Source organism: Phallusia mammillata, chromosome 8, assembly GCF_965637545.1.
Source record: "Phallusia mammillata chromosome 8, kaPhaMamm4.hap1.1, whole genome shotgun sequence".
Classification (NCBI taxonomy): Eukaryota; Metazoa; Chordata; class Ascidiacea; order Phlebobranchia; family Ascidiidae; genus Phallusia; species Phallusia mammillata.
The window spans coordinates 19,029,623-19,043,998 of record NC_137259.1 but is presented as its reverse complement, the minus strand read 5'-3'; the positions used below and the strand labels follow the sequence as shown (position 1 = coordinate 19,043,998).

The window sequence follows — 14,376 nt, the reverse complement described above, 5'->3', positions numbered from 1 at the left end:
TAACTTTATCATTATTACCCATGATATTCGGTTTAAAAGCTCAAAAACTGGTGGATCAAGTACCTTGGACAAATGGTTGTTTAAACGCAATTAAAACAAATCTAATAGATCGAGTATTTGACACAATTTAGCTGATCAATGCTCGGTCGTAACCTTTTAACGCTGCAGTTGTGCATATTGGGATCTAGGAATAGTAATGGCGATTAGTAAAGTAATTACATACATTCAAAAACTAAACTAAGATTAGATTAGATGGTTAAAAATTTAAGTTTGTATTGTATTGTATTTCAGTTTAGGATATAGTCCTGGTTTAAAACCGTGGTTAAGTACGAAGGCGTAAAGTCAACGAATGCAGTTGGGCATGAACGCGATAGAAGGGAGCAAAAACTATGGGTTATAAAATACTGTGTAATTCAGATCAGAAGTTTGAAAGACCAACTGTGATTTAATAACACTTTTAACGACAGTATTTAGTTTTGAAACTAATTTTTAACAAGGGTATGGAAGTGACCTTAGCAGTAATGAATCATTATACCGTTAAAATTAACACTACTTATAAACATGGGAGTTAACTTATGAACAATTAGGTTCCATGACAAATTACCTAGTTAGCTTAAACTTGTTATTTGTGAATGGGGGCTAATGTAGAGGTTTTGTAAACCAACCAAGTAAAACCGCCATCGTGGACCCCCTTTTAAGTTCCCAATTAACCTAACACATTTAGCGTAAACACATTAAAAACAAACAGCTAGACCAAACACATGCAAAGAGTTTGTCGTGCATTTTATGTCGTCCAAGTTATGAAAGCAAAACCCGATTACGGGAGATGCACATAAAAAATTTATAAAAAACAGTAAAAAATCTACAATAGGGTCCATAAAGTAAAAACTACTATCAAGTCATGAAATTATATTAAAAGTATGGAGTTACATTGAAATGATTTTGTTTGAACGACTTTGGTGAATTACACGACAGACTCGAAACCTGACTTATCGGAATTTAAGTTTCTTGTTCGATGGAGAGATTGAGTTGTTTCTTGCGTAATCCAAGTAAATGTGGTGTACCGATGGACCATCCGACCGATGGACCATCCTGTCGTCTCACTCAGCTGCAGACAAACAACGTTTAAACAATAGCAATGTGCAACAAACGTGGAAATTTATTTCACCAAAAAACCCTCATTTTCTCGCAAAAATTTTTATAGTAACCCTATTACCCTCCTAAACTGTGTTGTTTATTGTATAATCACGAGTCACCAGAGACTCAGTACGAGAGATGGAGACAACAGTAGCGTATCATTACAGACTGAAAACTTATTTGGAATCATTCACCGCTTAATTAATACAGGCACACAAACATATATTTAACCTATGCGGTAATAAGCATGTTCAAAATGGAATAAGATACTTTAAATAAGAACTTAAAGGGGATGAATGACGTTACCAACATGACGTCACTAATGGTTACGTCACTCAAGCGACAAAACAAACATTTTAACCTCCTCCTGGTGCTTGCTGATTTGTTGATTGATCAACTCCAGTCAACACCTTTGGTCCGGATATACGGATCTGATCATCGTCGCTTCCTTATCCCGTCGTCTCCACTCAGCTGCAGACAAATTAACAATTCTTACAAATTTCCAAGTATCATACATGGAACGTTATTTATTTCATAAAACTCTAATGTAGCTAATAAATATACGCACGCTAATATGAACGCACAAACCGTTTGGCGTGTCATGAAAAATTGCCTCGCGGGCCAGGACCCACCGCTGTAGACTTAAACAAAGCCTACACAATTGTCCTAAATGGACGTCTTTACTACAAGGTTCGTCACAATGCATTATGCGCCCGCATGCGACAAAGGGAAAACAAGCTGCCCTTCACTGACCACTGGGGCTTCAGTTCCGTTCAGGTCCGTTGGATGGTTGCAAGGTTCTCATTTAGTGTGTCAAAACCGGTTTCAGAGTTAAACAATTAAATGCCGTTATTCGCTTTAAGATTAAACATTTATAAATTAAGTAAAGGGGCCGTTTATGCGCGTAGTAAGTAACCCAGAACCTGGTTTCAAAAATCCGCAAAAATAATATAAAGGGCCGTGCACACCCTCGATATTATATAGTGCGGCGAAAAAAACAAGTTCAGAATAAAAAAGAATAAAAGAGGAATAAAAGAGGAGAGAAAAAAAGTAAACAAAAAATAGTAAAAACAAAACAAGGTTCTGGGTAAGTCCCTAAGTGCTTTAAAATCGTCCCGAGCAGAAAACCGGTTTTGTCCGGTTAACAAACCGGTTTTGTCACTATGACGTCATACAGTGCCATCGTCATAAATCACGACATTGTGACGAAACAGCTGCAAAATATGTAAGTTGCAATTAGTGTAAAGTAGACATCAAAATTTAAGATATATAAAGTAACCAAATAAATTGTGCATATGCCCTACAAACTTGCATTACGATTATTATCAATAGATTTCTCTAGTTATAGTGACAAAATAAATTGTTACTCTGTAATAGAAATAGATTACGCCAGGCATATAGAGGCGTTATACCGAGTAAAGCCGGTCTCCCAAGCATCTAATTCGGTATGAAGCCTCATATAAACCTGGCGTATACTAATTCATAAACGAGTGTGACCTGATCTTAATATTTTGAAAACGAGCGTAGTTCTGCTTTTAAGAGAAATTAACTTTAACAGTGGGAAGACGAAACGCACAACTACAAACAGTATCACTCGAGCATTCAGTTAAAGACGGTTGCTTCACGTCGGCAGTTTCGAAAGGCATAAAACACAGAAACCAATTAACCTTAGGCAAAAACATTTGTTTCCCAAAGCATACAAGGATTGCTACCAACCGCTCTGATAAGCTAACTGGGAAGCTAGCTATTCATTCCTAAACCAACTACACTGTCAATACAGTTTGTAAAAGCGACAGTTTACTACACGTTACGTTTGATAACTCGCAAAACTATATGCGATAATCAGTAATTTATTCGGTTCTAACCTTATATATCCAAACTGTACTTAATATACCTTACGTTATAACGCGCATATGATAAGATAAATGTTTCTCGATGAAACAGGCCACACGTTTGAGATCAATAACTCTGCAGTAATTAGTTAATTCGGTTGCCAACCTAATTATTTAATAAACTATGTCGAATATACTTAGTTACCAGGTGTACATGATTAGATTATACAGTTCAGAGATTAAAACACACCACCATAATGTGTAATCACTGAATTGTTTGGTATTTAAACTTATACATTAAAACAATACCGTAAATACCCTATGTTACAACGTGTATGTGAATATACTATGGCGTTTAAGTATTATAACATTTAACACCACATATCTTATTTATTTAACCCAAACTTACGTGCAGCTTCTATCATCCGCTCCCAGGAAAACGTGTTTAAAAGCGCGTGGAATCAGCTCTTTGCTTTTATATTAACCTTGGCGCCCCTGCAAGTCAGCTTCGGAATCCCCAATTCAGCTGCCTGCGGAGTTCTCGTTCGCTCAATCAAGCAGCCGCGTGTTCTGGCCAACCAATCACCTCCTCCGGAAAGAAACAAGTAGTTGAAAATAAGAGATCAATGAAACCTGTCTTATGTCAGGTTAAGAAATGATTTGGTAAAGATTGCGGAGAAGTTAATGTGCAGGTCAAATTTAACTTTATATGTCACTTGGTGTCAATAACGAGCATTCATTTGGTCGTCATGACAGCCACAATTAAGCCAGTGATGACCTCAGTAATATTGAAATTATTCCGCCTAACACAATACGCATAAAATAAGAAATTACACAGAAAACCACAAAAAGACAACCTCTGGAGTAATTTTTGAACATTGTTTGTCACAGAAAAATAAGAAAAACTTTTCATCAATATTTTATAGAATATTGGCGCCTGGCGCATTACATTAATTTGGAATGTTAAAACGTCGGTTACTTTGTGTCAAAAACAGTTTAATAGTAGATTATTCCAAAAAATATCTCCAAAGGACGAGTCTGACCAGCAGTGCAAGAAGCAATGCTGTAGCGCCACTGTGCGTGTAAATTAAACTGTATTAATTTAGCACTTGGTGGAAGCAGATACACCTATACTGTCCAAATGGTCCGACGCGCCTGTCGCATATACAGACATAACCCCATAAACGTGGAATGAACAACCCGCTGTATTTGTGAGTTCTTGTGTGAGCGATAACATCTCGCACTGTTCAGAAAAAAAAATCTCCAGTTTACCAATCACAGTTTTGCCATCGGTTGCCACTGTGAACGTGACGTCAGTAATTTGCGTCACTGCGACGTAGGAGAAACAGATCCTTGCATGACGTCCCCTGTGGCCGATGACCAAACGGACCATGACGTCATGTTTGTGTCGTCACAGTGACGTAAATCTAAAACGTGGAGATAAATGCTCAATGAGATTTTCGGTGACGTCAAGTGGTTTTCGTCAGTATGACGTAGGGAGTTGCGATGGCGACGGTTATGACGTGATGGGGAAGTTCCGCGATGAAAGGGGTCGTTCGTTGGACACTAGGTGGCACCGTAGGCTTCTAAAAAATGAAAAAAATCGTTTCAAACGATAAAAAAACAGACAAATAAAGTAAAATACAGCAATGAAATGCAAGAAAAAAGCTAGGCCTACGTAAATTAGTACATTTTGGTTCCTTTTGCCTTTGTACGAAGATGCTTGTCGTTCGCTTGCTTACTCGACTAATGACGTCATTCTCGTCTGCAGCGTCTACTTGGTTTATGACGTCATTCTGTACTTGCTTATTACACACCTAAGGGTATTTATAACATATTTGGTGATTTGTCAAAAGAGATTCTAGCAATGTTTAATTAGAAGTTAACAAACGTGGAGCCGTTAGGGGTCGTTAAATGACTTCGAGTGTAAATAAAATGTTCAAAATTTTTGTTTGTGATTTAATTATTTTAAACCTATTTTCAACGTATAACAATGCTTAAGACGTAAGATATTTTTAATGATAAAATCAGACGCAGCATTTAATGTAGAATTGAAACTTTGATCTGCTTTTTGTGCACATTCAACATAAGATGTTGGCCTTCATGCTCTTGCGGCTGTCAAACACAATCTCCTACTGGTTTTACTTTAAACCGCATAAAACACATATTTGCAACACCCAAGTGAATTTATTACTTAACCATGAAATAACAACAAGTTTTGTACAACGCGCTGTGGAAAAAATTAAACAAACAACAACAAAATAAATGTGAATTGTCATTTAGATAGAAGTTGGTCGTTACTCTACTATTTCTACTCACATCCCAAACTCGATATTTTTCCAATCCAGCGCCAAACCCGACACAGCGCAGGTTTCAATACATTTTCAACAAAGGAGTTTTCTCAAAATTTAACAATATAGCGTTTGTGACAAAGTTATACCTGTATCATTTGGGTTAGTTTACCAAAAAAAACGGGAAAAAGCAACGGTATTGCGATATTTGTCGGTGCGATCATTTAATTTGGATTAATTTTAACAAAGTCTTTAGTTTTAATCAATGACGTGTAAATATATTATTGTTTCTACAAAACAATTTGAAAGTGAATTTACAGGCGACAGAACGGCAGAGGTTGTGTATCACTCTCGTTAGTTGTCTGCATCCCGGTGTTTGACGCAGATCGTGTAGGTTGACCCACAAACCATGTAATACCGGGGTTGTTGTTAGGATAGTTGCCGCTATACCATCGCGTGTAAACACTCCCAACTGTGGAGCTCACAGCATTTCCATTCTAAACAAATCAACGTTGATTGGCCACAACATGAAACCAGCTAATCTATTTATTTGCGACAGGATTCTCAAATAATTTGTTTCTACTAAAAATCTAATTAAACGATTATCAAAGTTAAACAATTATCGCATTCACTCGGCTGTTACGTATTTTATTAATTTAAATTTATTTCGTTTGTTTTGTTAACTTAGTTCCATTCACAATAAATTGCCGCTTGTGAAATGAAACACTCACCGTGTAACTTGATGCCAACCACACTTCAACAAACTCGAGTGTCGGTAGATCAACGTACATCTGCCAAGCTTTCTGTATGTATTTGTAAAGTACTTCGTACATTTCTTCAGTCTCTATGTCAACCAATGTGGCTCCGTTAGAACTACAAACATTCGCAGCTGCCGACTTTCCACCGTTACCATAGTATGCTGCAACAATCCGTGGTAGCCAGTAGCAATGATCTCTGTACACGACTCCCGTACATATTCTTTGTTCTGCCAATAGAAAGAAATTTCACCTTTACAAATAATGATTTTGTTGGAGTGGCGAATTTATTTGTCTTTTGTGTCAATGTTGTTGCAATTGCGCTAAACTTGAGGTAATTCGACTTTTAGAGCAAGTTCATTTAAACGATATTACGCCAAACGCTAGAAAATGGTTACTAGCTTCAACTGTCAAGTGTTCAAGACGTCAAATATGTAATTGTTTGTCAGTGAATGCTTTTTGATTGTCTCGCACAATACGATTATGTAAAAGGAATTGTGAAAACTACTGCAGAATAGGGTACTAGACACTAAAAGACAGAACATAGATTTTACGCCTAATTTTTGGACGGCTGTTGAAAAAAGAAAAATCCAGCAAGCGGTGGGTTGGAACCAACGACAGGTGTCTTTTCGGGACTCGCACTCTATCAACTAAGCCTTAGTGGAGAATCCGAGAAAAGTCGAATCACAGGCACCGTTGCCTGCCTCGTATGCTGCACATTTTAGCTTCGTAGTCAGGGAATGACCTGATTGACTAGTATAATCAGTTTAAGACTTAGAAGAATAGCTGGGATCATCCCTGAAGCGTCGATGCAGACCAGCGATAACGGCACACTCTTATAGATATTATATTACGCCAGGCCTACTGTAGGTGTCATACCGAAACAGCCCGGTAAGAACCCACGACAGGAGTCTTTTCAGGACTGGCGCTCTACAAATCGAGCTACATACACACAGTTAAGAACCCGCCTTGAGAAGCTTAATGTAAGGATTGATTGTACGTAAGAAACAATGATGTTTGCGAGGAAAACAACAAGTTAACCAGCTCCTGTAGAAAGTTTGTCCCTTGTGTTGGGATTTACCCACTACATGCGTGACGTCAAAGTTGTAATTCTGCCACCGTGTATTTCTGGAAAACTCACCAGTGACAATAAAACAGAGTTATTGCATACTCTGTTACTTTCTATTTAACGCATCATTTGAAAGCTTTTTCACAACCAATTATAGTGCAATTACAGTAGCAGATATTAAATGTATTGGCATTATACAGTTTTGGAAATACATTGTCCATTCCATAATCAGAATACTGACTATAATTTAATTTATTATGTTATCAATAACAGAAAACTATAGCTGAAAGTCTTACCATTAATTATTTCATGTATACGATTGTCGATTCGGGTCCAATTCACCAATGGTTGGGGTCCAACTGGCCCGGGTGGTCCTTCTTGTCCCTGTAAACCACGTTCACCTCTTCCACCTTTGACCCCTTGCATTCCTGGGCCCCCAGGTTGACCTTCCTCACCTTTATCGCCAGGAGGTCCGCGTTCACCTGGCCGACCTGGAGGACCTCTTAGTGTTGACTGATTCAAAGAACTTGAAGGTTGTTGCTCAAACAAACTGTCAAGCGGCCGACAAACCAAATACTTTTGGTGGTGGTTGTCATGACAATATGACGCACCAATGATTGTCAAGAGATAAACAAGCTTAGGTAGCTTAGGTAGGTTGCTTCACGTCGGCAGTTTCGAAAGGCATAAAACACAGAAACCAATTAACCTAAGGCAAAAGCAGTTGTTCCACAAAGCATACAAGGATTGCTACCAACCGCTCTGATAAGCTAACTAGGAAGCTAGCTGTTCGTTCCTTAACCAACTACACTGTCAATACAGTTTGTAAGAGCGACAGTTTACTACACGTTACGTTTGATAACTCGCACAACTATATGCCCTTATCAGTCATTTATTCGGGTTTAACCTTATATATTCAAACTATACCTAATATATACCTTACGTTATAACTAGAGATGTACGGAATTTTCGGTTTGCCGAATTTATTCGGCCGAGTCGGCCACTTTTTCAAAGATTCGGTTTCGGCCGAATAATTTGTTGCGATTCGGCCGAAACCGAATCTTTTACGAACCCACATTTAAAGCGGTAAACGTGTCTTTTCTGCTTATTACCAACGAAAATTGCCTCAATTATTATATTTTTAACACAGTATCGTTTTTGCCATTGCAGGCAAAAAATCAGTAATTTATTGTCGGGTTGGAAATCATGCTTGAGGCAATGTTAAACCCCACAGAACTACATTTAGGACGAAACACTGCCATTCTGCACTAATTGCCAGTTAGAAAAACTTATGTTTTCATGTCAAATGCGTAGGATACGACTTCGTGTGACATCATAAAAGATTCGGTTGATTCGGCCGAATTTATTCGGCAAAACCACCGAATATTCGGTTTCGGCCGAATCGAAATTTCGCCGATTCGGTACATCACTAGTTATAACGCGCATAGGATAAGATGCATGTTTCTTGATGGAACAGGCCACCACACGTTTGAGTTCAATAACTATGCAGTAATTAGTTAATTCGGCTGCTAACCTATTTATTTAACAAAATATGTCGGATATACTTTGTTACCGCGTGTACATGATTAGATTATACAGTTCAGAGATTAAAACACACCACTATATGCGTAATCACTAAATTGTTTGGTATTTAAACTTATACATTAAAACAATACCGTAAATACCCTATGTTACAACGTGTATGTGAATATACTATGGCGTTTAAGTATTATAACATCTAACACCACATTTCTTATTTATTCAAACATAACTTACGTGCAGCTTCTATCATCCGCTCCCAGGAAAACGTGTTTAAAAGCGCGTGGAATCAGCTCTTTGCTTTTATATTAACCTTGGCGCCCCTGCAAGTCAGCTTCGGAATCCCCAATTCAGCTGCCTGCGGAGTTCTCGTTTGCTCAATCAAGCAGTCACGTGTTCTGGCCAACCAATCACCTCCTCCGGAAAGAAACAAGTAGAGCGTGCCTGTTTGCAGCAAGTTTGCAAATTAAAGAGACCAAGACTGATTATGTCACTAAGACTCTAAACATAAAACTTTGCTTGTTTGTAAGAGCTTTACATGGACAAGATTGAAGCAACTTTATTCAGACGCAAAAACCAACATGAAATTAAAAAAACATTGAGACGTTATTATTCATTAACTTATCATGCATTAAGCGATTATTAACTTTTAAAATGTTGTTACTTTTTGTGTTTTAAAAAAACCTCTGAAATTTTCGGATTTGGGGGATTTGAACACGCGCCCTTTGGAGCATGGAACGGAGCCTCTATCCATTCGGCCGCGCAGTGACTTTTGACAATAGCCAATAGTTGAAAATAAGAGATCATTGAAACCTGTCTTACGTCAGGTTATATTAAAAACAAATTCTTTGGTTAATTTGTGCTCGTTGTAAGGGTTGTGTAACAGGCAAAGATTGAAGTAATGTTATTCAGACGAAAAAAAGTCTGTAAAAAAATACGACGTTAATAATATACACCGCTTCATCATGAATTGTGATGGTATTAAAATCGATTTGACTTTTGTAAAACGCAGGGTCGATTCGTTTTTTTGTGGGATTTGAAAAGCATTATTGTGGAAAAGCATTACATACGTTATACGTCTTAAGCCTGGTTATGCCGTAAAACCCTAAACATAATAACTGGTTCACCTAAATGCAGACTGATGAAACACAACCCAAACACTGATTACAAAGCGCACATCATATTGTATTTGTATGCTCTCTACATTTTTACTTTCATTTTGTGTACCACCGAATTTCAAAATTATGATAAGTAAGAAAGGATTTCATAAAAAATTGAGAAGTAAATGTGCAGGTCAAATTTAACTTTGTATGTCGCTTGGTGTCAATAACGAGCATTCATTTGGTCGTCATGACAGCCGCAATTAAACCAGTGATGACCTCAGTAATATTGAATTTTATTCCGCCTAACACAATACGCAAAACAATAAAAATTACACAGAAAACCACAAAAAGACAACCTCTCGAATGTTTTTTCAAACATTTAATTCTATTTTCAATGTATATAGACGTAAGATATTTTTAACGATAAAATCAGGCGCAGCATTCAATGCAGAATTGAAACATTGATCTACTTTTTGTGGATCTTCAACATAAAATATTGGCCTTGCTGCTGTCAAACACAATCTCCTACTGGACTCATTAACCGCATCAAACACACATGTGCAACACCCACTTGAATTTATTACCGATAAAATAACAAGTTTTAATATTTTTACAACGTGCTGTGGCATATAGATGGAAGCTGGTCGTTACTGTATTATTTCTTCTCACATCCCAAACTCGCTTTTTTATACTCCAGCGCCAAACCAGACACAATGCAGGTTCCAATACGTTTTTCAAAGATTTACAAAATAGTGTTTCCAGCAAAGCTATACCTTTATCATAACATATGTACATTTGGGTTAGTTTAACAAAAGCCTGAAACAAGCAACGATATTGCCGTAGTGTCGGTTCGATCATTTAATTTGGATGAAGCTTAACGAAATCTTTAGTTTTAATCAATTTTGCACAGAAACAGGCGTGGAAATATTTCATTTTTTTATAAAACAACTTTAAGGTAATTTACAGGCGACAGAACGGCAGAGGGTCTGAATTACTCTCCTTAGTTGTCCACATCCCGGTGTTTGACGCAGACCGTGTTGGTTGTCCCACACCCCATCCGATAACAGGGTAGTTTTTAGGATAGCCGCTATACCATCGTGTGTAAACGCTCCCACCTGTGGAGCTCACCGCATTTCCATTCTACACAAATTAACATTAATTAGCAACAACATGAAACCAGCTAAATGTTTGTACTAAACATCCAATTATAAAATTAGTATGAACAAATTAAAACAATTATCGCATTCACTCGGCTGTTACGTATTTCTTCAATTTTGATTTTGTTTTGCTTGTTTTTGTTAACATAGCTCTGTTCACAATAAATTGTCGCTTGTAAGAAATGAAACACTCACCGTGTAAGTTGATGCCAACCACACGTAAACAATATCGTATGTCGGTTGATCAACGTAAATCTGCCAAGCTTTCTGAATGTAGTTGTAAAGTACACCATACATTTCTTCAGTCTCTATGTCAACCAATGTGGCTCCGTAGGCACGACAAACATTTGCAGCTGCCGACTTTCCACCTTGACCAGAGAATGTTGCAACAATCCACGGTAGCCAGTAGCAATGATCTCTGTACACGGCTCCAGTACATATTTTTTGTTCTGCCAATAGAAAAAAATTTTGCCATTCAAATATGGACTGAAAGTATTGGAGTGGGGAACTTATTGGTCTGTTTGTGTCAATGTTTTTGCAACTGCACTAAATTTGAGGTAATTCGACTTTCAGAGCAAGTTTGTGTACACGAGATTGTGCCGAAAATGGTTACTAGCTTGTAGAGCAAGTTTATGTACACGAAACGCTAGAAAATTGTTACTAGCTTCAACTGTCAAATGTTCAAGACGCCAAATATGTAATTGTTTATCAGTGAATACTCGATTGTTCCGCACAAAATAACTATGTAAAAAGATTTGTGAAAAGTAATGCACATTAGGGTACTAGAAATTCAGAACATAGATTTTAAATTCCGGGCTGCAGTTGAAAAAAGAAAAATCCTGCCTGCAGTGGGATTCGAATCCACGAGTCTTTCTGAAAGTCGATACACAAGCACCGTTTTCTGCCTATCATGCTGCACATGTTAGCTTTGTAGTAGAGGATCGCCAGATCGACAAGATAAATAGCTGGGATCATCCCTAAAGCGTCGATGCAGACCGATCACAACATACTCATGAAGAAATCATATTACACCAGGCCTATTAAAAGTCATACCGAATCAGACGGGATTCGAACCCACGACAGGAGTCTTTCTGGGACTCGCGCTCTACCAACTGAGCTACACAGGTTCAGTGGAGAACCCAGTGTGAGGAATTGATATGTAAGAATTGTACGTAAGAACACTGATGTTTGCGATGAAAACAACCAGTTAACCAGCTCCTGTCAGAAGTTTGTCACTTGTGTTGGGATTTACTCACTGCATGTATGACGTCAAAGCTGTGATTCTGCCACCGTGTATTTCAGAGAAACTTAACAGTAACAGTAAAAATTACAGAATTGTTGCATACTTTGTTACTTTCTGTTTAAAGTATTATGTGAAAGCATTTCCACTAACTTTAGTGCATTTGCAGTTTCAATTATTAAATGTATTGGCATTATATAGTTTCGTGAATACGTTTTGTTTTATTTAGGCATTCTAATTATTTTCCACAATTAGAATTCGGACCACAGTTTAAATTATGTTATTAATAACAGAAAACATTAGCTGAAAGTCTTACCATTAATTATTTCACGCATACGATTGTCGATTCGGGTCCAATTCACCAATGGTTGGGGTCCAACCGGCCCGGGTTGACCCTGGTCGCCTTTATAACCGGGTGGGCCTTCTGGGCCCTGTAAACCACGTTCACCTCTTCCACCTTTGACCCCTTGCATTCCTGGGCCCCCAGGTTGGCCCTGGTCACCTTTATCGCCAGGAGGTCCGCCTTTACCTGGCCGACCTGGAGGTCCTCTTAGTGTTGACTGATTCAAAGAACTCGAAGGTTGTTGCTCAAACAAACTGTCAAGCGGCCGACAAACCAAATACTTTTGGTGGTGGTTGTCATGGCAATATGACGCACCAATGAAGAGGAAAACAAGCTTAGGTAACAAGTACATGCTGCACGAAGACTAAAAGCAACTGATTAATTTAGGCAACTTCAAGGCATATATAAATGGCAAATGTGCCTCAAGCAAAAAAGGCTCATTTTTTCCAAAACGACTCTCGTGCTGTCACCATGACAGCCGATGCTAAACAATCGCCTATTCATTCGACTACTCGCATTGTCGTTGTTTGTTCCATGACGTCAGTGCATTTGGAGGGAGGACTTCTAAATAACTTCGACAAAGCGACCCCCAGTCTTCCACACTGCAAATATTTCTAAATCAGGTTGTGCTGTTGGGTATTTTGCAAGCTGAGAATACTGCAAATTTAAATATCATAATGTCTGCTACAAAAGTGTCAGTACGTCTAAGGTCAAAGTTGTGTTAATGATGAGAAAATATTGCCGTGTGTCATGAACTTGGACGAAATGACTTAAACCGTGGGAAAAATGAAAGCTACGGAGCAATTTTAAAAAGTAGATGACTTCGTTACTAAAATCGGAAACCCCAAAGATTTTTCAGACGACCCAACTTTGGGAAACTCTGCTTTATAGAAACCAACAAAGAAAACTCTATAAAGTTAACAAAAATATAGCACAGACAGAATTCATGCAGATCGCCTGTTGATTGGATTTGTAAACGACGAAAGTCGCATTTGACCCCTGTATGCAGTGCAAGTTTATCGAGTGTTACGTAATTGAGCAAAAATACTTTCTTGGTTTCTGTGCTTCATCAAGCAAACTGTAAACAAGCCAGAAAATGTTGCGCTACTTCAAACTTGTGGGTAAACATGAGTTACAAAGGACGACGTACCAAACCGTGACTTGCTTCATAACAAACTGACACGTAAAGACATCACGGTTACCGATAATTTGTTAGAAAGACAATCGCTTATTCATACACCTGCCTGAGTGGCCGCATTGTTCATCTCAGTGGGACAAGGTGAACCTGTAAACAGCTCGTTTAGACAAAGCACCATTGTTCCACCGCAAATGTCACACACACCTATTTCGCAGTCATTGCCACTTTCGCGTGCAAACACTGGTTTAACCTAACAAAGATGTAGTGTGTATTAAACCAGCAATGATGTAATGTGTATTAAACCAGCAATAACGTAATGTGTATCGTGTGTACTGGTATGTCTGATGATTTCAAATCTACATTTAAGCATGTGTTGTTTTCGTTTGTAAAAAATAAAACATTTGCAAAAGTAATAAGGTTGGTTGTTCTTTATACACCTGGTAAGTTTTGGAGCTTTTCTCATTGCTGCATTACAAAATTGCCTGTAATATTTACTAGTTTGTGTTTTATCCCCGTTTGCGAGTATGCTGTAGTAAGTTTAATTTTGCAATTAATTCATGCCCGTTAATTTAGTTTCGAAATATGCTGAATGCTGTTTCATTAACCGCTAAGTGACGTTTTTTTCTAATCGACTATTGTGAAAGTTAAACCTCTGTGATTTATATTCATTTCACTCAGTGGTTCTAAAACTTTTTCTTGATTTTTTCAAAACGGTCCCTTTGCCATTATATCAAGGGCTCGCGGTCCTTAAGCCTGAATATGTGTTTTAGAAAAA

At 38.0% G+C, this 14,376-nt stretch overlaps 2 protein-coding genes and 1 long non-coding RNA gene across 4 annotated transcripts; all 3 read right to left on the bottom strand.

Moving 5' to 3' along the window:
• Positions 1–875: 875 nt before the first annotated feature.
• LOC145204253 (uncharacterized) lies at positions 876–3,494 on the bottom strand. Its single transcript, XR_013853460.1, has 4 exons — positions 3,379–3,494; positions 1,891–2,351; positions 1,499–1,608; positions 876–1,108 (listed from the first exon to the last, which is right to left on the bottom strand). It is a non-coding gene; the product is annotated as an uncharacterized LOC145204253 (long non-coding RNA).
• A 1,642-nt stretch (positions 3,495–5,136) lies between these two features.
• On the bottom strand, positions 5,137–9,046 carry LOC145204250 (uncharacterized). 2 transcript variants are annotated; one of them, XM_080076740.1, is made up of 5 exons: positions 8,858–9,046; positions 7,381–7,575; positions 6,171–6,245; positions 5,992–6,104; positions 5,137–5,757 (listed from the first exon to the last, which is right to left on the bottom strand). In XM_080076740.1, the coding sequence occupies exons 1-5, from the start codon at positions 8,871–8,873 to the stop codon at positions 5,575–5,577; spliced, it is 582 nt and encodes a 193-aa protein (XP_079932866.1). In that variant the 5' UTR covers positions 8,874–9,046; the 3' UTR covers positions 5,137–5,574. The 2 variants fall into 2 exon arrangements, with proteins under 2 accessions (XP_079932866.1, XP_079932865.1); XM_080076739.1 differs by having other exon boundaries at positions 5,992–6,245; positions 8,858–9,045.
• Positions 9,047–10,284: 1,238 nt separating this feature from the next.
• On the bottom strand, positions 10,285–12,815 carry LOC145204248 (uncharacterized). The gene is made up of 3 exons (XM_080076736.1): positions 12,437–12,815; positions 11,076–11,329; positions 10,285–10,863 (listed from the first exon to the last, which is right to left on the bottom strand). Exons 1-3 carry the CDS (start codon positions 12,813–12,815, stop codon positions 10,684–10,686), a joined length of 813 nt encoding a protein of 270 aa, XP_079932862.1. The 3' UTR covers positions 10,285–10,683.
• Positions 12,816–14,376: the final 1,561 nt, after the last annotated feature.